General features: G+C 52.2%; 2 protein-coding genes across 14 annotated transcripts in view; one reads left to right on the top strand and one right to left on the bottom strand.

Moving 5' to 3' along the window:
• The window catches only part of WRN (WRN RecQ like helicase), a 42,723-nt gene extending 42,493 nt beyond the window's left edge, over positions 1-230 (bottom strand). For 4 of the 5 annotated variants that reach the window (XM_075750922.1, XM_075750925.1, XM_075750924.1 and 1 more), the window contains exon 1: positions 177-230. The gene's annotated coding sequence lies outside the window, so the exon portion shown is untranslated. Of the gene's footprint in view, positions 1-88 lie in introns of all 5 variants that reach the window. The other variant, XM_075750927.1, reaches the window with a different exon arrangement.
• Positions 231-527: 297 nt separating this feature from the next.
• Positions 528-26,783, top strand: PURG (purine rich element binding protein G). 9 transcript variants are annotated; one of them, XR_012835136.1, is made up of 4 exons: positions 528-641; positions 1,888-2,724; positions 15,604-15,787; positions 15,882-23,973. XR_012835136.1 is itself a non-coding variant. In XM_075750913.1 (3 exons), exons 2-3 carry the CDS (start codon positions 1,901-1,903, stop codon positions 26,322-26,324), a joined length of 1,041 nt encoding a protein of 346 aa, XP_075607028.1. In that variant the 5' UTR covers positions 528-641; positions 1,888-1,900; the 3' UTR covers positions 26,325-26,783. The 9 variants fall into 9 exon arrangements, 5 of the variants coding, with proteins under 5 accessions (XP_075607028.1, XP_075607027.1, XP_075607030.1 ...); XR_012835135.1 differs by adding an exon at positions 13,838-14,077 and having other exon boundaries at positions 15,604-23,973; XR_012835138.1 differs by adding an exon at positions 12,986-14,077 and having other exon boundaries at positions 15,604-23,973.

Here is a 26,783-nt window from a genome sequence, read left to right as displayed (position 1 = left end):
CCGGGGTCAGCGTCCCTAAGGCGCGGCGGTGCCCCCGGCAGGCCGGCACCGGCAGCGGGCTCGGGGTGGGGCCCGTTCCACACAGTACCTGCCCCCGCCGAGGCAGCGGCCTCCTCCCGGGCCCCAAAGCCCGGCGGCGGAGAGGCCTCAGCCCGCCCTCACGGGCCGCCGCTCACCGAGGGACAAGCTCCGCACCAGCGGCGGCTCACGCCTTTAGCGTCACGTCGCGGCTTTAATACGTCACTGAGGCAGACGGCTCCGCCCCCCCCGCGGGCCGAGCCGTCTCCCCGAGCAGAGGCGGCGGGAGGTTACCCGAGGTGACGCGCATGCGCGGTAGGGCGGCGGCCCGGAGGCCGCGGGGCATTGTGGGTAGTGTAGTCCCGGGGCCGGGCGGGCCGCGCACCCTCCGGCGAACCGGTGGCGCCCACCGCGCTACCGCCGCCGCCGCCGCCGCCGTCCTCGTCCGGGCGGGGCCGGGCCGGGCCGGGCCTGGCCGGCGGGGCGGGGCGGGGCGGGGCGGGGCGGAGCGGGCGGCGGGGGTGCGCCAGCCCGTGGCTCTGCGCGGCGGGGCCGCCGGCTGCGGGCGGTGGTGGCGGCGGCGGCGGCGGCTGAAGGGCAACGGCGGCGATGGGCGCTGTGGGGTGAGTGACCGGGTGTCTGGGGCGGGGGGCAGCGAGGCGGCAGGAGATGCGGTGCCGGGGGGGGTAGTACTGGGAGCACTGGGGGGGTAGTGCTGGGGCACTGGGGGGCACTGGGGGGCACTGGGGGGCACTGGGGGGCAGGGGGGCGGTGCTGGTGGCACGGGGGGGCAGGGGGTGAAGCTCTGGGGGCAGCGGGGCAGGAGATGCAGTGATGGGGGGCACTGGGGGGCAGTGCTGGGGCACTGGGGGGGGCAGGAGGGCAGGACTGGGGGCACTGGGGGGCACTGGGGGGGCAGGAGAGCAGGACTGGGGGGCATGAGGGCAGTACTGGGGGCACTGGGGGGGCAGGAGAGCAGGACTGGGGGGCAGGAGGGCAGGACTGGGGGCACTGGGGGGCACGGGGGGGGCAGGAGAGCAGGACTGGGGGGCAGGAGGGCAGTACTGGGGACACTGGGGGGCACGGGGGGGCAGGAGGACAGGACTGGGGGCACTGGAGGGGCAGGAGGGCAGTACTGGGGGGCAGAGAGTCAGTACTGGGGGGGCAGGAGGGCAGGACTGGGGGGGCAGGAGGTGAAGCTCTGGGGGCACTGGGGCAGGAGATGCAGCCATGGGGGGCACTGGGAGGGCAGTGTTGGGGCAGTGGGGGTACTGGGGGGGCACTGGGGGGGCTCTGGGGAGGGAGGGCAGAGGAGGGTGATGGAGGGGAAACAGCAGCATGGGGGGGGACCCCGCAGTGGGGAGCGGGTGACCCGGGGAGGGGAGCAGCACTGGGGGGGGGGGGGACCCCAACCCACTCCCCCCGGGGCTCCCGCTCCCCACTGCGGGGTAGCAGCCGCTGGGGCAGCTGGAGGGGTCTGTAGTGCCAGAGAGACAGGGCTGGGGGGGCTTGGCGGGGGGCAGGCTGCCACGCTTGGGCCGGGGGCCGGGGGGCACGAGGAGGTCCGCAGGGCAGGGAGGGCTGCCGGGGACAGCGGGGGAGACAGACGACGAGGGCGCTGGGGCCGGCACGCTGCTGGAAGGAGGGCTCCCTTGTCTGGGAGGACGTCGGCCGGCCGGCGGGAGCCGGAGCAGGGGAGGGGAAGAACGCCCGGGCTCCTTTTGCTGCGATGCTGCGTGCCGTGGCAGCGGCGAGGGATGCAGGCGTCTTTGTAGGGAGAGCAGCGCCGATCAGAGACGCCGCCGAGAAGCCAAGCAGGCCCCTGATGCTGATGTTGTCATCTGTGTCTCTGTTATGTATTATTTCCAGCTGATTGGTAAAGATGGAAAGAGGGAGAGGAGGAGGAGGAGGAGGAGGAGGAGGAAGGAACCTGGGAGGCTCCGGCCTGCACAGGAGCATTTATTCCCAGTCCCAGCAGCAGTACCATTACCCGGCCTCCTCCCAGGGGGGCTGCATGGAGATCCAGGAGCTGGCCTCCAAGAGGGTGGACATCCAGAAAAAGCGGTTTTATCTGGATGTGAAACAGAGCTCCCGCGGCCGCTTCCTGAAGATCGCCGAGGTCTGGATAGGAAGAGGCAGGCAGGACAATATCAGGAAAAGCAAGCTGACCCTCTCCTTGTCCGTGGCCGCCGAGCTGAAGGACTGCCTGGGGGACTTCATCGAGCACTACGCCCACCTGGGCCTGAAAGGCGGCCACGGCCACCGGCACGAGCACAGCAATGGCAAAGAGCAGCATCCCCGGAGGCGACAGCAGCTCCCGCCGCCTTCGCCCCCGGTGTCTGTCGGCTCTGAAGAGCACCCTCACAGCGTCCTCAAAACGGAGTACATCGAGAGGGACAACAGGAAGTATTACCTGGACCTGAAGGAGAACCAGCGAGGGCGCTTCTTGCGGATTAGACAAACCATGAGTAGGGGACCTGGCATGATGGGTTATTTTGGCCACAGCTTGGGACAGGAGCAGACGATCGTCCTTCCGGCGCAAGGGATGATTGAGTTCAGGGATGCTTTGGTCCAGCTGATCGAAGAGTACGGCGAGGGGGACATAGAGGATCGCCGGGGGGGAGGCGACGAGCCCCCGGAGCTCCCCGAGGGCACCTCCTTCCGAGTGGACAACAAGCGTTTCTACTTCGACGTGGGATCCAACAGGTACGGCATTTTCCTGAAGGTAAGTGAGGTGAGGCCGCCCTACCGTAACACCATCACGGTTCCGTACAAAGCGTGGACACGGTTCGGGGAAAATTTTATCAAGTACGAAGAAGAGATGAGGAGAATTTACAACAGCCATAAAGAAAAAAGAATGGATGCCAGAGGGGACAGTGGTGAAGAGCAAGAGGGTCTCGAATAGAGTGCATTGGACCGGCCGTCTGGCAAAGTAAACAAAGCAAAACAAGCAGAAATTGGTGAGAGGGACTGACCTGTAGTCATTTCAAGTTGCCCCATTTTTTTGTAAAGTCCTTTTTCCGGTAGTTCTTGCTAACTCCAGTACGTAACGTTATAGGAGTCTGGTTATCACGTTAAATTACGCCCAAAACATCTCTGTATGTCTCATGAAAGTACCAACCTCCCGAGTCCGTAAGAGTCAGCTGCTTCGAGTGTGGAAGACTATGGAAGTGCGCGTATCAGCGCAAAAAAAAATAATCCGGCACTCTGACCTTTAAATAGTCTAGATAAGGCTTGTGTTGCACTTCAACGGGATACAAAAAAAAAAAACAAACAACCCAAACCCCAAACCTTATGCTGAAATTTATCGGTTTCTGCTTATGACGGGTTTTCCGGGATTGAATTCTGCCTGTGCTCGGTCAAAAGGCCGAGCAGCGTAGCCGTAGGGCATTTTCCACAAAACCCCACCTTGCGTGAATTGCTGGTGCGTGTTTGAGGAGAGGCAGAGGTTTTAAAATTGGCATCTGCCGGTCACCGAGTCTGAAACGATGTTCTGTGCGGGTAGAACCTCAGTAACTGGTCAGACCTTTATAACATGCTGGCGAAGAGCCCAAGATTTGTTACTCATTTCATAGTTTTGTGCTGACCGAATAACCCGAGTATCCCAGGATAGCGAAGCTCTGCTCGAGTGCTAAGCCTTCTGAATTAACGGCGATGCATACTAACCCGCTCCTCATCTACGTGTTCTGCCCGTGCCAGGCTGATGGTTTTTTGTTGGTTTTTTTTTTTTTAATTTTTTAATGCATTTGTCCAAAATTTCAAAAGGTATTTTTGTATGAGGGGTGTTACGGGTTCCAGCAGGCGGCTGCGGAGCGGGTATTCGGAGGTGGAGGGATCGCCGCGACCGAGGCTCCGGGCTTCTCTCCCAAACGGTCGCGATGTTACCCGTGGGAGGCAAAACACCCGGGCGTTTTTCTCCTCCCGCCGCGAGAAAGACCTTTGGGGGGTTCGGTGCACCGTTACGTTCGTAGAAAAAGGCATCTCTCACGCTCACCCGTAGCGTGTTTCGGAAGCCGTGGTTAACGCCGCGGTCGGGTTCTCCGTCGCGTTGAGTCGGCAGGCGTTGTTGTTGTCGTCAGCAGATGCTACCCGTGCCCTGCCGTCACCCCCTTCCCGCCGCTCAGAGCTTCCATCCCCCCTCGCCCGCCACCAGGTTTCAGCGTCGTCCCGCTCCGTAACGTAAATTTTACATCTCGCGATGTAAACTCTTTGCCTGGAGGGAAAACGTCTACCATGACCTGTTTAGGAGGTTGATGAAAGATCTTGAAAATTCTTTGTCGTTCCTTAAAACGTGAATACTTACAACGAAAGGGGCTTGTCCGGCCCCTGGGCGACCGGCTCCTTCCCCCCTGAAACCAGCGGGAGTTTGATTGAGCTCCAGGTACTTCCAATAACATCTCTAATCAGATATTTATAATGGTTTGAATCAGTTTTTTACAGAGCGGCCTAGTGCGCACGTGGACCGGCTGTTTTTCCGTGCGACCATTACATGTTTGTTTGTTTGTTTGTTTTTTTAATCTCTCGAGGAACTTATTTACCTCCAACTAGACCGTTCATCGCTCTTAGTCCGGACCCACCTGCACGCTGCACGGCCACGCTCAATCCGAACGCTATTACCCGTTAACGTCATTAACCATAACGAGAAAACTTGGGGAGGCAGGGGTGGGAACCAAGAGGATAATCTGGACTTTAGTTTGGGTACTAAAACTAGTCGATCTGTTTTAACTTAAAAAAAAAAAAAAAGAAAAAAAAAAGAAAAAAAAATAAAAGCTTGCACCAAAGTCACCAAAGAACCTTTAGGAAAAATGTTACGGTTGTGACAAGAAGTAAGAAAGTTAATTTCACTGTTTTAGGTGATTCCCCCTTTAGGTAAAACCACACATAGCAGTTACAGCAACCAAGCCTTCGGCTTAGTGTCAAAAACTCCCGTCCGTCTCTGCGCAGATCGCTCTTTCAGGTACTTTGTCAGCTCTCGGAGAGGTGTTCTCGCTCCACCGCTTGAACATCTAGCGGACCGTGATGAATCAGCGGGGGGGTAAAGGGGGTACTGGTTCATCGTCCCTCTTAGGGCTTTGGTCCCAAAGGTTTGAACAGGTCAATGAAAAAAACCAACAAAACCAACGTTAAAATAACTCTCCATCCTATTATTGGTGTGAAACCGGAAATTAATGAATGAGTCCTTGATGCGTACGTTAGCGTATCGCTGACTGCTGCTGCCCGTCACAGTGCCTGGAGTAGAAAATTAACTTATATTCCAACAAAGCGGAGCTATGAATGTACAAACTTTTTACGCTTTCCTTCCCCTTCCCGTTTCTACGTGGCGTTCCTCCCCGACGACCTTGACATCTCCCCGTCCCAGCCTACCTTTGCCTCAAGGGATCGTAAAAGCTCCTACGTTGGAATGAGCCCGAGCGACCGCGTGCGTTGTACGGGATCATGCCTTCCCTGTGTTCCCTGGTGAGGAAACTACTTGCGACGGGCAGAGCGATCGGAAAGGGATATTTTCTTCACCATTTTAAAAGAAAAAAAAAAAAAAAGATGCGTGATGGCTTTCCTTATTGCTGCCTTTTTTTTTAACACCCCCCCCGGCCCTTTATCTTTTCTTAACGAATTGGCCTTCCGATGGCGATAGTTTATTGTAAATATCACCCGGGAATTCCGCGTCTGCTGGCTACCGGCTCGGGCTCGGTTCCGGCACGCAGGTATCCCGTAGGATCCAGTAATGTATTTACTCCCCGGGCACGGGATGCACCTTAGTATCCAAAATTGGATCGGGATCTTCGCGTTGGTAGCCGATCGCCCACGGCTCAACAGCTAGCCACGGGTTTCCACCGCGACGGAAAGCGCCGATGTTTGCAGATCTTGTTGTCGGAGGGTTGGACGGGTTCGCTCGAAGTGTAGCAATGCAAGACTTGAACGGCGAGATCTGGAAACGGGTTCCTTGTTCTTTTTGGCAGCGCATCTCCGGCTTCCGAGAGCGGCGATCGCGCGGGCCGCTCGCCCGCGGAAGGGCCCGTCGAGATGTTCGGGAACGCCGAATCCCTAATGCGTTTTAAACGTTCGTTCCTGATGCCCCGAAACTGCCACGTCCCTTAAACTTGAGAAAACACAAGCTTATTTGCACTAGAAAGAACGGCCAAAAACAATCCTTAGGAGGACAGGGTGAAGAGCACCGGTCTGAACCTCTTTTTCTCACGAGAGAATTTCCTATTCAAGCCCTCACCTCTGTTTCAAAATTGTATGGTCCCGGCAGAAAGTCTGTCAGTTCAATAATTAAATCATGATGCACTTTATATTGTGTAAATAATAACTAGGAGCACATTTCTGCTCCCGCTCTGGTAAGGGGATGCTTCGGTAACGTAGTCTAACGCTGAAAGAAGCCGTCTCCCGCGCGCGCGTGTCTGTCAGAGACCTGTCGGACTTGGTCCGGCTCCGCTCGTAAGTTAGAGGAGGACAGGCGCTGCATCGAGGATCCTCTCAAACCACCGAGAGCGGGATGAATTTTTGGTTTTTCAGTTGCGATTTGCAGAGCCGCCGAGCATCCTCGGCTCCGCCGTCGCCGCGGCTCCTCGCCCCTTCTCTGCAAATCGTTGCTGCCGAGGCTTAAACCCAAGCTTTTCGCGGATAGTCTCGACAAAGCCGAGTCTAGCGGCTCCCTCGTACGTGTCTTTCCTCGCTGTCGGCACGGAAGGTGGGATGGTCCTTAAAAACCTTATCCCGGGTGGAGGGGGCTGCGGGGGCTTCCCCTGCCTTGCAGCCGGGGGTGGTGGGGGGGTTGTGTCGAGTCCGGCCCGTCGAGCCAGCTTTCTCGGTTACGTACGGAGGCGCTAACGAAGGGTCGGGAAGCGTTTTGCACTGGGGCGGCGAGGGCGACCCACCGGCCGCTCCGGAGGGGATGGCAAAACCCGCCGTCCGTCGCGGGTTCCTCACGTCGAGTCCGGATGACGGACTTTACCCAGCAAGAAGCTGCGGCGGTTATCGGTAATCTACTCGTGGTCGTAAGTGTTTCTTATCTGTATCCGATATATACAAATTCATATTCACATATAGGCATTAATATATTTATGTGAGTATATTGTAGCCTGTAGTAGCTCGTAGCGAAATAATCTTATTTATCTGAAGTACGCGGTCTAAAGAGGGAGCAGATTTCTCCTACTACCGGTCTGGATAAACGCGGCGGCGTCACCGAGAGCCGGTCGCGAGCTCTTTGTCGCGGCCCTTGGTAAGATTTCTGCTTTTAAGCGCCCTCATCCCTTAGGTTTTCGGCAAGGCTGCAAGGGAAAACGTAGTCGAACGGAGGCAAAACTCGTCCTTGGAGGCGTCGTCGAGGTGAGGCGAGAGCCGTGAGGAAGAGGCGGCTGCAGGTACCGCTGGCCACGTTTGTGTTTCAGTGCCGTTTTACCACCCCTGGCTCTGCAAATCTGTACCACCGTGTTCATAAAAACCCAAGTAAAAGTATTAAAACCCCATCCTTTATACAAAAAAAAAAAAAAAAAAAAGCAAGCAACTACCAAAATCAATGTCCACGCACTTTTTTTTCTGCTAAAGATGTCATAGTCTAATGATTGCATCTTTATTTTTCCCCCTCTGTGACCTGTTGAAGTGACCTAAACTCACAGGGAAGGGAGCTGGTAGTGGTTAGGAAGCCTACTGCTCGCTTGACTTGCAGCCCTTTTATCCAAGCGTAGGAATTTTTATGGCAGGAAAAGGGTTATTCTTGTGTATTTTTATTGGGCAGATTTTGCACCGGGTTGAAAATTAATTCATAAGCGGTTTTAGTTCCACTGCATTCCTACTTTTGCTGTACATACAGTATATATATATATATATATACACACAATTTATAAAATAATTCTTAAAGAAAAGTATACCTTCCGTTTAATTTTCTATGCTGCTTCCTCCAAAATTAAAATCCCCTTTATTTTTAATTACTTAACGTGTTGTGATGTCTAAAACTCACCTTTCCCATCCTACCCTTCCGGTCCTTTCAAGGTTGTGTCCGAAAGAAAAGAGTTTATCCAAGTAAGAGCAGAAATAAAGCCTACGCTTGACATATCATAAGCTAATTGCATAAACCCGAGCGATGCTGTCGCCCCGCAGCCTTCGCCGAAACGAATCGTCCCTCCGGCGTCGGGCACATCCTCCTTGTGCCTGCGGAGGATGCAGCGTGGACAAGTTGTTTCCCGGGCGTAGGGCACGCTCTCCGTTGGGCAGCGGGTATAGCATCTTGACGTTGTTAATGCTGGCGTGGGGATGTCTTCTGTTGACCCCCCCTGTCCTTTCACTTTCGTCCGGAGTCATTAAAATTTCATGGCGTTGATGCAAAACCGAGCTAATTTGAGCATCTGGAGAAACGAGATTCACCCGTTGGGCTTTTTTCTTCTGTGTAGAAGTGAAAGCTGTGCAGGACCGTGGTTGGCGTGAAGGGTCTCGGTTGCCCTCCGCACCCTACGTGCTTGCAGGTCGTTATGGCTTAGCCCGTCGCTGCTGCAAAATCACGGCTCTGGGCGTTTAGGGGCCCAGATCCAGTCTTGCCTAAAAATGGCTGAATTCTGTCGCGGAATTTTTTCCGAAGGAAAAAAGCCCCCGGCCAAGGGACAAGGTGCTTCTGGACTCGGGCGTTTTGGAAAAAGCTGAAGCCAGATCTTTCGCCGCTTTGTTTCTCCAAAATCTGCAGCAGCTTTCATGGGCCGACACCGATTTTTCTTCCTAATATTGTCACGCCCGTGTTCAGTTCCCCACCTGTACCTCCACAAAGGCAACAGTGTTTTAAAGCATCGAGGTAAAAATAAAATATCAGCAACTCCTGATAGATGACATGGATTAAAAGTTGGTTTTCCAGAAAAGCCAAAGCATAAATCGAGGCTTTAGATCGCAAAACGTCGTTTTGGCGTTTCTGTGACGGATGTGATTAGATTGTTCCTTCCACATGCCGAGGCATCACGCGACACGTCAACCCGCAGCCTCGGGGCTCTCTTATGTACGTTAACGTCTGGAAAGGTGTCCGCTGGATGTACTTCTGGCCGCCTCACGCCGGCTGGACGTGGTTTGTGTTTCTGCTCTATCCAGAGGTACTGGCCTAGCCGCGAGGTGCCTGCCCGCCACCCTAATTAACGCTTTGCTAATTCATCTTCCTAAATGACAGGCTACCTCGAAGTGCTTGGAGTGCACGTGGAAATCGCTAGCTCAGTACAGGGTAGCCGCCGTAAATTTAAAAAAAAAAAAAAAAAAAAAAAAAAAGACACGTTCCATCTTTTAGGTGTTTCAGACCCATCCTACGGACCAGTATTGAACAGGGAGGGATGACGGCTCCTGCCTTGGAGGCGTTGGCTGGAAACGCAGCCGGTCGGAGGGGTTTCGTAACCGCGGCGGGGGGAAATCCATCCCGCAAGGCAGAAGTTTGTGTCTAGCTGTTTCGTCATCTTGCTCGTTTGCCACGCAGAGGTTAATTGGAGGAAAAGATCGCCCTTCGTTGCTGGAAGACGGCTAAAGCTGAGGCTCTCTGCCCAGCCCCACTAAGCACAGTGCCGATAGAACATCTGTGAATTTATAGGTGTGACACACAAATTAACGTAGAGAGAAGGGAGAGAGGACTATTACGTGTATATATATATCTATATGCAATTAAAAATAGTAATTTTTTTCCTGTTTCCAATAGGTCCTTCCCTTTTGAGACATTAAAATGTTAGCTGTCGTCTTTTCTGTTTCCCGTATCCGAGATGTTCAACGTGCAATACGAGCAGGGAGATAGATTTCGCAAGCAATACCGACCTACTATACACGATTAACGTTAAATCTTTACGCTACAAATCGCGTGCAATAGAATCTGCATTTCAAAACAGCGGAGTATGTGGGATAAAAGACACGGGTTAACCTCAGGCTCTTACAAGTATTCCCATCTGGTCGTTGTTCCGAGCACACGTTGTTGGCACGATGCGGAGGGAGAGGGGGAGTAAGAGCAGAGAGAAGCGCTTCCCACCGAGGCGAAGGAACGAAAAGGCAGGAGGGGGCGGAGGGAAGCGAGGACAAGATTCGCGCTCCAGGGAATCGCAGAGCGTGCCGATGGTTTTATCGGCGGGGGGAAGAATAAGTGGCATCGTCAGCGCCGGAGTCCCGCAGAGCCGGGGAGGGAGGCAGGGAGCCCGGATCCTACGGCGCTCTCTTTGGCTGGGGTTCCTTCCTCTTCGGCGGTAACGCGCTCTGCAAGCGGCGAGTCTTGCCGACCAACCCGTCGGGGCCGAGCGGGGCCGACGGATGGAGCGAATGCTTTTGCAGCTTGCTTTTGAAGACCCGAGTGGCTTGGCTCCTCCTGTGCTGGGAGGCTTGCCCGGGAATTCCCCTGAACCTGAGGGCAGCGTACAAGCCTTGGTGGCCTGCAAGGTTTGCTCGTGCCATCCTAATTTACGGATGCTCGCGTGTGCTTATCACCGGAGCCTCGCTCCGCACGCTGCCTCCTGCTCCGGGAACGAGCTGGGACTGTGGGGTTACGTTACCGACGGGGCAGCTGCTCTTTTCCATCGCAGGAGAAAGGTGTTGGCGAAGGGATCAGAGGGAAAGCGAGCGGCTTTCAAGAACCAAGCTCCGTGCTTGTCTTTGCAAAGGGCTTTGTGTCATTTTTAACGAGGCTTTTTGCAGATGATCACCGCCTGTATCGCCTTTGTTTTCCTGGGCACCGGCGCTGGTACTCCGAGGTCTGATGCGCGGAAGCGGTCGGTGCTAAGAGCTGTTGAAAGCCGCGCGTTGAACAGGTGAAGCGCTGTCATAACTGCGAGGGCTCTGGGAAAGCTGTCGGGATCTCAAGCTGCGCCTCCTGATAACGGAGACTGGATCACGTTGGCTTTATTCAGCCTGTGCCTACGTTCCCCACCGATAAAACGGGGTGAATGATACCTCCCTACCTCAAAGGGGTGTGACGGACGAGTTCATTTGGCGATAGGGTTTTTTTTGCGATGATCTGATACGGATCAATACTGACCATCTCCGAAAGCAAAACAAGAAGAAATTCGGGGTGAAACGGACACAGTAGATACGTACGCGGTGTTTGGAAGGGACGCGTAGGTAAGGCTTGGATTGCGTACAGAACGATGAGTGAAAAAGAAACCTATATGCTAGAGGAGGAGGGAAAGGTGTAAGAGATTGCGTCATTAGGCTCTCTGTGCGTGTGTCCAAAGCAGTCGAATGAAGGTTACTCGGATAATCCTGAGTTCTGGCACTTCTGACCTTCGATTGCTCCGTTTTCCAACTTTTCTTCCCCTCCCCGTTCCTCACGCTGGTTTTCAGCCGGGCTGGCCCTCAGTAATCTGGGAGAGGTTACAAAAGGGTAACCTACCTGACTCTCAACGTCAATTTGCAAATCTGAGGGTGCTTCTAATGGTGCACACAGCAAAAAAAATTGGCAACTGCCTGTAAAAGATCATATGAAAAAAAGGTGAATTTATAAACCTGGCCTACTGCACTTAGCTTGGAAATATCTTTTCTCTTTTCCTTTCCTTTCCTTTTCCTTTCCTTTTCCTTTCCTTTCCTTTTCCTTTCCTTTTCCTTTCCTTTCCTTTTCCTTTCCTTTCCCTTTCCTTTCCCTTTCCCTTTCCCTTTCCCTTTCCTTTCCTTTCCTTTCCTTTCCTTTCCTTTCCTTTCCTTTCCTTTCCTTTCCTTTCCTTTCCTTTCCTTTCCTTTCCTTTCCTTTCCTTTCCTTTCCTTTCCTTTCCTTTCCTTTCCTTTCCTTTCCTTTCCTTCCCTTCCCTTCCCTTCCCTTCCCTTCCCTTCCCTTCCCTTCCCTTCCCTTCCCTTTCCTTCCCTTTCCTTCCCTTTCCTTCCCTTTCCTTCCCTTTCCTTCTCCTTCTCCTTCTCCTTCTCCTTCTCCTTCTCCTTCTCCTTCTCCTTCTCCTTCTCCTTCTCCTTCTCCTTCTCCTTCTCCTTCTCCTTCTCCTTCTCCTCTCCTCTCCTTCTCCAGGCTGAACAACCAGGAAAACATCTGCTCTGTTAAATCCCCAGTGATGGATATTCCCAGCCTCCCTCCCCAAGCTGTGGCAGAGGTTCACCCTGCTTACTCCCAGATACTTTTCCTGCCGTCTAGCTAGGAATTCCAAATTCCAGCGCTTTTGGCCTTACAGGACTTGGGGTTTTTGCAACAGCGTACTCGCTGCCTCCAGACCTCCGCATCCTCCGCATCCTCCCGGGTCCTCTTTGGCAGAGCCGCTGCCAAGGCAGTCATTTCTCACTCTCTGCACTGTACTTCTCGCCCTTTTTTTAATAGTTTAAAATACCAGAGCACACATTTTCCACAAAGCTTTGCAATAAAAATCTTTTCTGTACGTGGCGGGGTGGCAGAACACCGTCTATCATTCATGCCTCTGCTTATTTCTGAAGAGAACATAGAAAAAATAGCCCATCAACAGGCATTCTCCGAAATAGTAAAGATTCTCCTAAATACTAAATATGGTGACACTCTCCCCATCTTCAGGATAGAAGCAGTAACTCTAGCACTAACAAGACATCTATTTAAACACAACGTAAAGAATGCATCTACTGACAATATAAGCTATTTGGAAATACAAATTGTTCCCAAATCCCCAAGGATTGTCACAGAAAAGTGTATTTTTGTCAGGCAGTAATGTGAATAGCCACCAAAATATTTACATGACCTTTGCTAGCTTTAACTAAGTTTTTGTCTGAATTTCCCCTCCTCTCTGCTCGTTCCGCCTCTCCCGTTTCCTCTCCCGCAATCCTCATTCGGGCTCGTGCTCCGTCTCTCCTCTAACACCTACGGGCTCTCCGATTTTCCGCACCGTTCCTGCGGCATTGCTGGTCCTCGTCTCTTACAAATTGGGATCTCAAAACAAAACTGGCCAGCACTCGAATCTCAGTTTTCCGTGATTTTTCCAGCAGTAAAACGCTCTATAGAGGACGAGCTCAGAAAGCCTTTCAGGTACCTTCTCTGAACGTGGTTGTGTCTCCATCTTCTCCCCAGCTGCGCTGCAAGCAGCGCCCACCCAGCCGTGCCAGAAAACTAGAAGAACCCTAGTTTTTGGGGTTTTTTTCCAACTCCCAGAAGCTTCAGCCGCGCTGGAAGTTAATTGGATTTTCCTTAGCAACGTTTTTATTGGAAGGTGATCCGACGGTTTGCTGTAGGTATGACTATAGGGAAGTTCTTCCAGTTCCACGCGGGTTCTCACACCGCTCTCTAATCTCTCGACACGTGTAGCCGAGCGCCTTCCGGAAATGCGTTGAAGCATATGACTAACATCTGTCGTGCAGCAGTTGTTCTTTCTTCCCTCCTCTTCCCAGGGGAAAAGCCGAACGTGCCAATGCAGTCCTGGTATTTTTAACATAAATTAATTATCCCTGCTGTTCCCCGTTAACGCTGTAAAGGATGAGCTGAAGCACGTCGTGCGCTGGCAGTAGCGGACCCCGACGGTTTGGCGGCGCGGGAGCAAACCAGAGGGCTCGCGAAGGAGCGAAGCCTGCCATTTCCGTCGCTCCCACCGCTTCCCTCGGTACCTGGTGTTGAACAGGAGTTTCGTTTTTCTCTCTGGAATTTCCCCTTCGACCGTCGCTGCTGTGCAAATTGTGGTTTTTGCTTTGAGCGTAGCGTGGAGGAGTTTGCTCCGCGGCTGCGTGGTTGGGAATTACCTGATGTAAAAAGACCGTCTGTCCTCTGGGAAGCTGGCGGGGGGGAGCGAAGGCCAGAGTCAGCAGGTAGGTTCAGGCAGAGCAGAGGTGACGGAGCAGTGCTCTGATTTAAATGAGACTCAGCGTGCAGTCAGCAGATGTGTTTCTCTTTGGGATGCATTCACGATAGCTGCTTTTTCTTTCCTTCCAGATTTTTGAACGCTCCCAAGATCTTTATAGCGCTGATCAGAACAGATATTTGCAAGGGAACTGAGCTGCCTCCGAGGACAGTCTCTTTGCCGAGACACCAACGAACTCTGAATTGAAAACTGCAGCATTGTGCTGATGCCGCTTTCAAAAGAGTTTTTCCCAGCTAGGCGTCGCAGCGGGGATGAGCAGAGGCCGTTGACAGCCAAGAACAGAGGGCAAGGCTTTGATCCAGTTCTTTGCGGTAGTGTTTATCCTAGAACCTGTAACTCGGTTAACGCACGCCGAACGCTTTTCTTCTCTCTTCGCCTTTCGTGGCGGGTGCAGGATTATCCTCGTGTGCCTGAGTCTAGTCGTTAGGCCTCCAGTCCGGGAGGGATTTTGGGGCAGACTGCTGTGTTCCTCTGAGCTCTGAGGCTTTTGCAAATTGACAACAGTAAATACCAGGGGAAGAACTAAGCCCAAGGGCCAGCCTTAAACTTTGTTTGACTAAACCATTTATGTGTTTCTAGCTTCTAAATGATCTCTGGCAAGGGGGTTTTGTCAACCGGTGTTAATTTAACACGTCCGTCTCCAATTCCACTCCAATCATCACAAATTATTTTACTTTTGAGTCCTTTAAAGCTGTGGTGTGTCTCCCGTTGATGGGACCACATTCCTTTCTCTCTGAGATATAAAAGGTTTTCTTGGACCCTTCCCAAAGGCGGCGTGCACATCACTGTAGTGTGATAATTTAAGCATTGCTAATAATCCCCCCCACACACACCCCCGGTAAAATTAGGGAAAGAGGGTTTTGGCTCAAACTCTCACTTCTAAAGCTGAGAACAGGCACCGTGTTTGACGAGGTGAACCCAACATCGTGCCTCTTACCTCGGAGCGTACTCCTTAAACTGGCACTTTAGTTCTTGCTCCGTCGCGTTGCAAAACATCAAGGTCACTAAATAGGTGGCAACCCCTGTAGATGTTTATATGGCCTAATGGATAGGGACGCTTTCCTCTCGCTTTGCTCACAGGGCCCGAGCCCGGTCGTGCTGTTCCTTTTCCCAGTTTGACCACTAAGAGTATTTATCAGTCCGGCTCACGTCTCACGGGCGACCTGGCTCGAGAGCCCTAAATCGGGTTTTTCCTCAGACGTTCACCGCCTTTTTTTAAGCCCTTGCTCGTGATCCTCTCTGGAAACGTTGCGCAAAGCCCAAAGGTGCCTCGGTTCCCTCCATCCCCCTGCATTTGCTAACTGCTGCAGCCGATGTAGGACAAAAAGACGCGTAGCTGGTGATATTTTTTCCCAGGCAGGTGTTTCCCTCTGTGTCTGTTTTGGTATGCTTCGGTCCAGGGACCAAAGGCATCCTGTTCTGCAGCTCCCGTCTGCTTCTGCAGCCATTGCGTGGACGGTGGGGCTCTGGGAGGTGTCAGCTCGAGGTTGAAGCAGGTTCTTGCGGGGCTCGGGGTGATGCTGCAGCCGAGGAGTAGTTCTTTAACCACACAGCCGTTCGTTCCCTCTGTCATCCTTCTCACATCGAGTAGGGTTGCATGAACCACTTACCCGGGGCAGATTCGATGGCGCGCTTATCGTAAGCTAGCCGCTTCCTCCGAACAGCTAGCGTGCAACGTCTCGCTTGTAGTCGAGGTATGACAGCTTCCTCAGGGATGAGCTTTACTGCGTCTGCTACAGGTATCGCTCTGAGCTAAGACTCTGCTTCTTGCCGCGACTCGATGCTGTGCCCGGATCCTTTGTTACGTGTAACCTTCATTTTGTTTTTTTGAACGCAGAAGTAGGCTGCAGTCTGGAAGTATGCATCTTGAGCTAAACGTTGCCAGGATTTCATCCTCCCCGGGACATTTAAATTGGTTGCAGAATAATTAGAGTCACTTTTCTCTGTACGCGCAACGGCGAGGCGCTTCCGCATCCGTTTGGGAATCGACCCGAGGGTTTGACGTGGGTTAGTAAATTCAGGTACGTGGGATGAGCGTACCCGCAGCAAAGTAGGTACGAAGATGTTGAGATAAGAGCTGTGCCTCTGCCGAGTCTCCCGTCTGCTATCTTACAGTCCTGCGCTGGCTCCGGGGGCGGCAGCGGGTGACGATGCAGGGAGCCACCAGGACCGGGGACCGTCAGAGCCCGCGCGTGGAACCTTGGTCAACGTGGCAACAGAGACCCGAGCAAGGCAAGGGACCACCGCCCACGTGTATTGTGTATCACGGCGTGACTACAAAGGCAAGGCGTAAACAGCTTTATCCTGGATACCGCAGGAGCCCAACTATTTTAGCCTTACTTTTCTGCCTCGTGGGGCTTTTAACGCTTACCTGGTGCTCAAGTAGAGCGGTCACTTTGGAGAGCGTGTGGACGTTTCTGTCCCGGGATCGGCACGTGCCAGCGTGCTGTCTGCGTGTAAGCTTGCTGCAGCCCGGCCCCTGCGCTCGGTCACGGCATTTTCTGCTTACGCCAGCGCAGTCATCCCTCAGTGCTGTCAGGGGTGACCCTTTGAGTTAACAAGCGATAAGTTCCCCCTAGCTGTCTTATTAAAAAAAAAAAAAAAAAAAAGAAGCAGAGGGAAGTGCTGGACTCACCCGATAAACATTTTCGTTTATCGAAATGCTGCCAGCTTTTAACCGTGGGTTGTCTCGGTGAAGGCATATTACAGAGACTTTTCTTTTACAAACAGCTTAACACTGTCAGTGTATTCGGCAGTGCATGCTTTGTGCCGATACGCGCGCACCCCCGAGAAAGCCCACAATCCAGAGGGTACGGCAGAGGTGGTGCCCACGTACTCCTCCCTGCAGCAGCAAACTGCAGTTTGACCTGTTGCTTTTCTCACTTCTTTTCTGCTCTGAGGAGACACCCTCTAAAGTAGCGATAACCCCTCTAAACATGCTCATCCCTTTTTAGACAACCCACCGCCTCACAAGGTTTCAACGGCAGCCCACGGTTTCTAAAAGCTTCTTGCCACTTCCGAGATGATCCAAGGACGGGAAGGCACCGCGACGCCAAACCGGGCGAAGGTACGGTCGCTTCTGCTGCCGGACCTGTAGAGGAGAAGGTGTCACCCCCAAAGTATTTCTGCAAGCCCCCTAAAAGAGGAACAGAAAGTTAGAGGAGCAAGCTCTTGAGCCACGAGCCAAGAGGTAAGAGTGAAGACTGAGCCACGGCTTGGACTTGGTTTGGAGAGCATGGCGGCTCTCCGGGCTGGACTGCTCCACCATCCACGTTGTCCATGGCCGAACCTCCTCCTGAGACAGGCTGTGAAGTGCCCTCCCGCAGAGGGGTGCAGCCTCCTCAGCCCCCCCGTGCCTCAGGAGGAGAAATAGAAAGCACCGACGGGGAGATCCTCTTCACTTCCTCACCTTCTCAGGCTCTCCACAAAGCCAAGTTCATCCTCCTCCTCCTCGACGCTGCAGCCCTTCAGCTGTTGCAATAAACCCTGGAGCTGCTTTCTCTGCTTGTTCAAAACCTATGCCGACCTCTTCCTCTCAGCGGGGCTGAAGATGCTGTGCGAAAGAGAACAAGCAGGAGGCTAAGACAGGGGTATTTTTCACTTGCCTCAGCCTAAACACCAGCCTCCTCCAGGCTTTCAGCCTTCCAAGAGCTTCCCACCTTTCTAGGCGAGCGGTTTGTTTTGCACGAGAAAGAAAAAAATCGGTAGTTTTGTGCTAGCGGTGGCTGGAGTCCTCTGTTACTAGTGAAGGCATTTTCTCCCTCTCCTTTGAATTTTGTCGGAATGCAGAAAGAAACGTGAAATAAGGGTTGTGATATCGGGAAAGGGGAGATCAGGACAGAGTGTTCCTCTGGATAGGGTTTGATGCAATTTGAAGCTGCTTGTAGGAGATCGGCTGGAAGGTAAACTGATTTGGGCTAAAAAAGCTGGTGCTGTCAAACTACGCTAGTGATTCGTCAGCAGATGGTCCGAAATAATAGCTTTTTTGTGACCTCTGACCTCCGGGAAAGATAACCGTATCAGATTGTAGGTGCGATTTGTGCTGGAAGAAATTTATGTCATCTCGGGACGGCATTTACTGTCAAAAAAACATCGCATGGAAACTTGAAGAAAACAAACGGAAAAATCACACGTCTGAATCAACACCAGGCGAGCGTTTGCAGAGCGTTGTCGCCGAGCCAGCCGACCACGCTGAATTCGGCTTACACGCGAGCTGTAATCCACCCTTCTGCCTTCGTGGCGGCGCAAAATTTCCCGTAAACACCTGGGTAGCGCGGGGAGGGGTTGCGATTACGCGAGCGAGGAGCTCCTGTACCTGCAGCATCCTGCTTTGCACCTAGGCTCCATCCATTGACTGTAGAGGCGTCGCCCCTCCCCGCAAGGAAAGCGGGCCCCTCCGATCTTCCCGGGCTGCGGCGGTGCTGCGGCGCCCGTACGAGGTGGTAGATGCTGAGGCGGGTGTTGCGTTGAAGGGCTGCGTTTCAGGGGCGGTACTTGGTCACCAGTTGTTGTCTAGGAGGCTGTGGCTTTTTGTAGGGCGGGAAAAAAATGATTGCTGGGTGAATTTCAAGTTAGGGGACTGGTTTCTGCCAAGCTTACACCCCCTCCCCGCACCGTTTCAACTGCATGTTATTCTCTTTTTCTTTCCACTGGTCCCGTCAAGCACCGCTCAACAGCTGCTGCATTTAATCCCAGAAGCTGTAGTTGGTAGCGAGCAAAGTGATCTCCATATAACCTCTACCTTACTCATAAACGTGCATTATGAGGCTTAACCGATGGGAATAAAATGTTTTGCTTTCAACGCGCGGTCCCTGCGGTCCAACGTTCCCATCTTCAGGCACCGTCATTAGAGCAGGGCGATGGGCTGTTATTCTGCCGATCCCCAGGAACGTGTCTCGTAACGCCGGACGCAGGCATCCTCAACGTCTTATCGACGCGTGTGGATACCCAGCGAGGAGAGACGGACAACACCGAGCAGAGCCCTTTCCGCGGTAGCGAGTTGGTGACGGTGGCATCCCCGGGTAGAAGCGGCGGCCGCGATCTCCGCGAATAAATTTGTCCTGTACACGTTGTTCTTCGGTGAAGACCGTATCTTGACAGTCAAGGGAAAGCTGCTGCAACGGGAGGACTTGCCGAGGCGCTCGGTGTCTTGCTTGGCTGTGACCCGAAGGTGCAGGCTCACGTCTCCACGAGGTAAATCTCACGCCGCAATCTCACGTTAGGGACTGCGGTGGTCCGTGGGGGAACAGGAACAGGTTGCACGCCTGCCACTTCGGGGGGGTTTTTTCATCCCTTTCACAACTGCTCTGCAGGTTCATGGGTTTCTACGTTGTTTTCTCCTTTCCCGCGTACAAAAAAGAGCGGGTTTATGTCATCCTGCACGATGGATATTTTTGTGCGAGGGGGAAAAAAAGGTGCTTCTCGTCCACGTTTAAGTAGCCACACAGAATGCAGAAAGTCTGCACTTGGAATTTCACTCTGGTTTCCACATCATTGCCGCTTTCATTGAAAGCATCTTTTCACAGATAAGTAACCTAAAGGTCGTATGAGTTTCCTTCTCTAAAGGGAAAGCATGAATTCCAAAGCAGGGATCTCCAAGTGTCGTTTCTGTGGTACGGTGGGTTGCATTAAGCCCTACAGCTGGGCTTTGTTGAACCGGGTGCATTGTCCCATACTCGGAAGTTTAGAGCGTTGAGTTTCAAAGCGGGATTTCCCAGGCAGAGCACCCCCAGAACGGCAGCAGGACGTATGCGAATATAGCGCTTTGTCAGGCACCACCACCACAGCCTTTTTCTGGAGATTGCCGTTTTGTAAATAAGCTTCTTCTTGAGCAGCGCGGCTAGGACTACAAAAGATGGATGATTATTTCTTCCCGGAATCGGTCTTCTGCTGCAGGATCTGGTTTTTGTTGCGATAATTAGGACAGAATTAAAAATGGCCCCTCATCTTCAGTTCGCATTACGCCTCCGATACCGAGCGATGTGGGATCGCGTTCTCCTCGGCAATAGGCTGCGTCTGGGAATCGCTTTATTCACCGCTGAAAACCAGCATTTAATTGTGGCGCACAGATCTCTGCAGGCTTCGATGCAGCAAAAGCCTCCGCCTCCAAAAAATAAAATGTTGCTTCTAATAAACTTTGAAATGCGTTGTTTTTTTGGAGACTGGAAAAATTGCCAAGAATATTTAGATGAAAATCCAACGTGCCGGCTGAAGGAGGATTTTACAGATGCCTTTAAAATCCAGAGCTCAGGCTGAAGGTGAGGCCACAGGCTAGCACGCAGCCTTTTCTCCCACAAAACCTGTAATAGCTTTTCTTTTTAAAAATTTAACAGGGTTGCCAGTCCAGGTGGAGGCAAAATTGCAAGGAGTCTCAGACGTGGCCAACGGTGCGTCGTCAGGACGAACTCGAGCAGCAAAAACACAATGCGACGTGAAAACTTCCTTGCAAGAGCTGTGCAGGAAATTACTGTGCAATCTGACGCAGCGTCCGAGCATCAGATTAATTATCCGCTTCCAAATCATCTCCCAAAAATCCTTACCATCGGAGGACAGGAAAGAACGTGTTATAAAAAGACCTGGAAAATGAGCAATTTTGGTACGGGAGTTTTCACGCTGGTAAGTTTTCCGTGCATACGATGTTTAGGTTTGGTCTCAACGTTGAGGTCAACGGTACTTAAACCAAATGTTATCCCAGCGCCTGTGTACAGGAGATGGTGATATACGCCAGTCTCGCAAGATCAGGCTCGAATACGGTCCTGCAAGATGCTTCCTTGCCCAGCGTAACGCGGAACGATTGCTTTTAGTCCCGCGAGACTCCACCACCGTCTACGAGAAAGCCGGGGCGTGCAAGCTGGCACGCTTCTCCCCCCGTAGCGCTCGCTCTCCTTCGCCGATGGACTCGTTCCTCGCTGGGTAGCAGGGTCACGGCCGCTTACGCGTGCTTGCGTGCTTCCCCCAGACCTCGCTGGCTATGGCGACGAGACGGGATATATCATTACAGCAGTTTTCTTATCTGGATTGCGGACCGAGATGGTTGCGTTTCCCCGCCTGCGGAAATCGCAAGCCCTCACGCTGCCCTCCTCCAGCTCCCGCGTCTTTCCCAGGCTCCTTCCTTTCCAGCTCTACGTCCGCAAAGGCGGATCTACATCCGTAGCCGCCGGATGCGCGACCTTGCTTTTGGCTTGTTTAAATACAGCTCTTTGTGGCAGTAGTGGAAATAAGTCACCTGGGTCTGTAACTCTTTTTTTATTTCCCCTGGGGTATTAGTGTTACCTGCTTCTGAAAAAGCAGAAAAATTCAGAAAAAAAGCCTGCAGCTGTACCTGAAGCATACCCCACATACCCTACCAACTCTAGCAAGCTAATACTTTTGTTTTAAAAAGAGCTTTCTCCATTAAAAAAAAAAAAAAAAAGATATATACCTGGCTCGGGCGCACCGGATGCTGGACGGCCAGCTGTTGCCTCGCACCACGCTTGGGAGAGTTGACGGCGATGCACGCGGGGCCTGGTGAGGCGCTTAGGCTACTCAGTGACCTATTTTTTGGGGTGCCTACTGAAACATAGTGAGAATTAAAGGTCCGGGTTCCCCTTTTTTTTTTCATTTGCCGCTTTCATTTTGGGAGAAAACACCTTGTTTTTTCGCAGGCGCTGAGCTCCCGAGCTAAGGGGACGGAAGGGCAGTGCTGGAGCACGTCCCAGCTTGCAAGGAGCCGCTGCCAGCCCAGCGTGAGGACTGGGACCGACGCAGGCTTTTTTTGGGGGGAGATTTCCTGCCCCCTGTTTCCAGCGAGCGGAGTCGTTGCTTTCCCAGCACGAGTACAAAGGTAGGGTTGGGCTTGCGGCTCGACGCGAGGGAACGAAAAAGCAGATGGCAACAGGCTGGAATAGGCGCTGGGGCAGTCAGTGGGAAGCGCGGGTTTAAAGAGAGAAAGGGGAAGCGCCTGACGTCCGTCGGGATGGATCCTCCTTTTCCAGCCTGATCCAAAATCCTTCTCCGGAGCGTTTTCCTTCATGAGAATGAAGATGGGATGTTAGGAACGTCAGTGTTTACCAGACCGCCTTCGTTGTCTTGTTCTTGCATTAATTGTCCTTTGACAGGTAGGGTGGTTAAGAGAAAAAAGCCAGCTTAATGCATAGTCAGAAAGCTAAAAAATAATAATGAAAAAAAAAAGGCAAACCACAAATAAATAGTTAAATAGGCTAACTGTAAGATAGCGTGTAAAAGGAGGCGGTCTGCAGCGCGACGCCTCTGTAAAGTGCATGATAAGCGTCGGCGAAGCTTGGTGCAGCCACCGCGCAGGCTTTCCAGGGTTGCTTTTGCTAGACTTTGAGTATCATAGTTGCAAAGACTCGTAAATGTTCCGAGAGACTCTTGGTTTTGGGGTGTTTGGGGTTGTTGTTTTTCGTAAGCTGTGAGCACTCGCTTTCTGAATGGGGTCGTAGCGCTGGAGTTAATGGAGCTGTTCTTTATCGTAACCTAAAAGGTGTCAGTCGTTTGCTCGTCTGTGTTCACAAGCTGAGCCGTAGCACTACGCATCTCTCCGCAACGGTGTGATTTGAAGCACTTTTGGTGTGGCATGTGCAGTTGCAGTGCTGTCTGTTTTTAATTTCAGCCCTAGCTATTCCCCCGCGTTCTCCCCGTGTTTCGGACACTGAACCAAACCCACTTCGAAACTAGCACTTTAAGTACTAGTAGTCACTTTGCTTCTGACTATACTGAGCACTGCACTTTTGTAAGTACTATTAGCACTGAGTTTTGAAACTGTTTATTTTCCCCACTCTATTTAGCCTCTTAGGCGCGGTGTTAATTACTTAGGGGCCATCAGAAGATAATTTCCAGGTGTATGTGACCACTGTCCGGTGCCTGACTTCCATTACATATCCGTTAGCGATTTTATAAACTGGGGAACTAAACCCATCCAAGCGTATTTTACGCAACAGAACGAACGTGTAAATCACTGACGTCCAGGCAGACGTGGTTGTTGTAAACTTTGAGGTCATCCGGAGACCCGAGCGCATGGCTTTTAAAAACACCAAAGACACAGGAGAAGTCTCGAAAGGGATCGGGATGGTGCAAGATCGTCTAATTTCCACGTGGAGTTGAGCGGACCGCGGGACACCAAGCAGACCCGGAGCCAGAAGCGTAGGGCAGACGCTCTTGTTTTTCGGTACGAGACCCCGGTGCGCGTTACCAGGGCGAGTCCGTGCGACAGCGAAGTTAAAACCAGTCCGAGATGCTGGTGTCGAGAAAGATTGCACTCAAGCCATTGCAATAAAAGCCATCACTGTGCCTGTACTGAAAGTGCTGTTGGGATTGATCGTGGGCTTAAACTACAGAAGGTATTTTTAAGTAAAAAGACGTACAGATGGTTTAGAAGGTGGAGCATAATAACCCTGGGGTTTGCTGTTGAGTTTGAAAAGCGCAGTTAGGAGTTGGTCGGGTCTCGCGTTAGGAGGCAATTCAGATGTGCGTCGCTGCGCTTGTTAAATTCCCGTGATACTTCCGGACGGATGGTCAGGGACCAGAGCTCCCTTGCCAGCGAGACATCAGTAGGGTAGAGCTTGTAGTAACCATAGTCATAAATCTCTAGGATTTGAAATGGGATGGTGATCCCTGGGATGCAGAATAATCCGGGTTTTGATGTCCCAAACTGTCCCGCTCTCGGCCAACCGATGGCATTCTCCTTCTTTAAAAGCCCTCGTGGGTTTTCCGTAGCAGCAAATAAATCACGGTCGGTCGCGAGAGGGCTGCGTTTCCTTCACGCTGGGGTGCCCGCGCTCGGGACTCCCGCTCACCCTCGTCGAGGAGCCGATAGTCGATCCGAGTCCTCCTCTGGCAATACTCCTTGGTGGGACTTTCTCTCCGGTGATACTTGATGGATAAACCCCGCCGTTACAGCGTGATCCGTTTGAATGGAGAGAAGTGAATTAGGTCTTCTCCTTCGCTGCTAGCAAGCGGACACGATGGAAATAACCTTCAGCAACAAAAAAACCCCGTGTATTGGGTTTGCTTGTTGCAGCAGATGAAGTGTTTTTCCTGACCGGCTCCGGTTTTGGTGGCTGGTTTCGTTTGGGTTCAGTTCAAGCTTCCTTCTTCTATAGACCTTCGTGGGTTTGGGTATTCGGGGGGAATTGAAGGTGGTTAAAAAATACAAACCTTGAGCAGCCCCAGGAATTATGTTCTCATATCCTCTATCGTTGGATTTAAAGACAGAAATGTAAATAGAATCCAGATTTTTTTTTTTTTTCTTTTTTTTTTTTCCCCTTTCTCCCCCCAAATCTAGCTTTAAAGAAATAGCGCTTGGGGATGTTGCTGCTCTAGCTGAGCCCCGCAAAACGATAGCGGCCGAGGGGACAGCCTCTTCAGAAAGTACCGCGGTGACTCAGAGCCTGCATCCCGCTCGCTGGCACGAGGATATAGGCGAACCCTTTGGACAATTCACCCTCGCGGCGAGCTCACCGGTCTCCTCGAGGCCTTGGAAATTAAGCTGGCGAGAAAGGGGGACGTGGAACAGGTCTTTTTTTTTTTTTTTTTTAGTTTATTTTCCCCCGCAGGTGTAGTTTTTTGCCCCTTGGAGCTGGCATCTCCTCCTTCGGGAAGGTAAAAGTAAGCGTTTTCTCCTGCACGGCACGCGTGAGGCCGTAACGCAAAGCCTAGCACAGCACCTCTCGCTTTGGAAGGACCTTTTTTAGGCGGAAAAAAGCTCTCGTAGGGATTTTCAGTTGTTTGGGTTTTAAGGTAGCTCGTGGGAAGCGCATTGTAATGACACACAGGCCACGTTTTACCGACCGTTTCTTTTTTTTTTTTCCCCCAAGTGAGACTTTTTAATTTGCTTGGCTAGTTTACAGTTCGTTTCCTTGAAAGTCTTTTTGGACCCGTGCAAACGCCCTTGAAATGAGTCGAGTTTATCGAAAACAAGTCGTGCATTGCAGGAAGCGGTCTCAAAACGCGCACACACCCATGCACCTATCTGCGTCTACGTGCGTGTGTGTCTGTGTGCGTATACACATGGACAGTTAGATAATTTCCCCGACTGTTCCTTTTTTTTTTTTTGGGGGGGGGGGGTTGGTTTGGGTTTTTTTGGGTTTGTTTCCTCCCACCGCCCCCCCCCAGGATATTAACCAAAAGGTGTTTTAAAGTCATGGCATGAGAACTCCTAAATGTAAATCTGAGTACCTTGTGATGCTAATTAACAGGGTTTTTTTTCTGAAACTTTATGTGATGCTTAATATTTTTCTTAGGAAGTTTTGTTTAATGTTAGATCATTGTTCTGGAGGGTGTTGGTCCTACTGGCATTAAACTAATGGAAATAAAATGCATGTGTTACAAGTGTAGAAACGGTGAAGAATTAAGTGTGAACTTACTGTACGATACTGATTCTGTTTTCAAACAATCTGTTTTGCTGTTCAATAGTTGACATATGGAAATGCCAATGTACTGTAATTTAGCACTTTTCCAATGGACCCTGTTCTCACTACACCCGAGGGAAGAAGTGGGTTTGGCTTTGGGGCCATCTGGACTCGACCTCGGGACCCTTTCTGCGTCTTTTGGCACCAGAATTGGCCAGGGGGAAAAGTCAGCTACTCCAATCCGAGGTTTTCTCATCGGTTCGGCGGCTGGCGCGGGGCAGAGGGGCGGTGGCTCTCCATTTCCCTGTCCGAACGAGGACGATTCGGGTGAAGACCTTGCCGCGGGCGGATGGACCGGCGGCATCCCGCTCCTCCAGCGCATCCTCCCCGGGAACCGGGCTGGGGACGGGCTGTCCGAGCCGGGGTGGGACGAACGTGCGTCTGAAAAGCAGCCGAAGCGATCCGCAGCCCCTGCAATTAAAAAGCAGAAGGGTTAAACTACCAGCCACCTCTCTCCGACCCAAAGCCTCCTTTCCTAGTGTTAACAGGGTGCAAAGTGTTACTTGTCATGTACTGTACTGAAAGGGTTAATTGATCCGTGACTGTATTGTACTGTATGAAAACTCATGAATTGCCTTGTATTGTTTCCAATGGACTGTACCATGTCCCCCCACCGCCCGTCCCCAACCTGTCACCCCGTTTTTTCCAAATGACGCATGTTATCGGTTAGGTCCTCCAAACTCTCTGGTGCTAACTCTTCCGTATCCGATGGTGCTTCTGCGGATGCTAACTGACAACATGCCGATCCAGAGCTTGAAGTTCACGACGTCTTTCTTGTCTGTTTGTATGAAGTCGACAACACACACACGCGCGCTCACGAAGAAAAAAAAAAAAAAAAAAGATAAAAAAAAAGATAAACTTGAATTTGTTTCAAAGCATCATTGACAATCTAATGTTTTCTATGTCTGCTTTTATTTGGGATGGCTTTTCTAGAAAGCAGCACGCCAGCACCTTCACGCCGGGAGGGGATTTCGTCCCGTTCACGCCGCGGCAGCTCCTGCGGCATCTGAGGCGAGCTGCTTCCTCGCTGGCTTTTCGGGCTCAGCCCTGGGAGGTCGATCCATCGGGAGCCAGCGAGGAAGAGGAGGTGCAGGTGCCTTCAGAGATGCCCGACATCCCCGTGACCGCCCCATCGGTACGTAGGTGGTAGGTGGGCACCCAGGGTCTCGGAGGGGACGAACCTGCCCCTTGCTTTGCGGCAAGAATTGGATTTTTGTGAGAACGGAGGCAGAAAATGGGAGTCAAGGGGAGCTGGGGCTCCCGAAGGCACCTCCATCTCCTCGCGGCATCGCTCGTCTCCGGTGGCAGAGGAGCCGCCGCCCCAGCCTGAGGTTTTGCGGGTGACACACACCTCGGATGGCGTGAACAGACCCATCCCCTCCCAACCCCCCCCGACGCGAGCTGCTTTTTGGACAAAATAAAATCTGACTATATTTTATATCGATTTGAAAACAAAGTCTGATATTTACCCCTGTTCTCAACGGAATTTGCATATTGTTGTTTGCCACGATATTTGTTCTGTCTTAAAATAAATTTGCTTACTTGTGTAGTCTTAACTGTCTGCTCTGGTTTTTATAATCGGATTTATCGCCACTCCCAGGTGCCTGCA

The sequence above is a fragment of the Balearica regulorum genome, chromosome 4, assembly GCF_011004875.1.
Source record: "Balearica regulorum gibbericeps isolate bBalReg1 chromosome 4, bBalReg1.pri, whole genome shotgun sequence".
NCBI lineage: Eukaryota > Metazoa > Chordata > Aves > Gruiformes > Gruidae > Balearica > Balearica regulorum.
The sequence above is the reverse complement of the archived record's forward strand: the minus strand, read 5'-3'. Positions and strand labels throughout refer to the sequence as shown.

Bases quoted from the DNA above. Each gene is read 5' to 3' on its own strand.
- PURG (XM_075750912.1), top strand. From the start codon at position 1,901: ATGGAAAGAGGGAGAGGAGGAGGAGGAGGAGGAGGAGGAGGAAGGAAC. The intron at 2,744-26,107 runs GTAAGTGAGGTG...TGGCTTTTCTAG, and splicing joins GGTACGGCATTTTCCTGAAG to AAAGCAGCACGCCAGCACCT.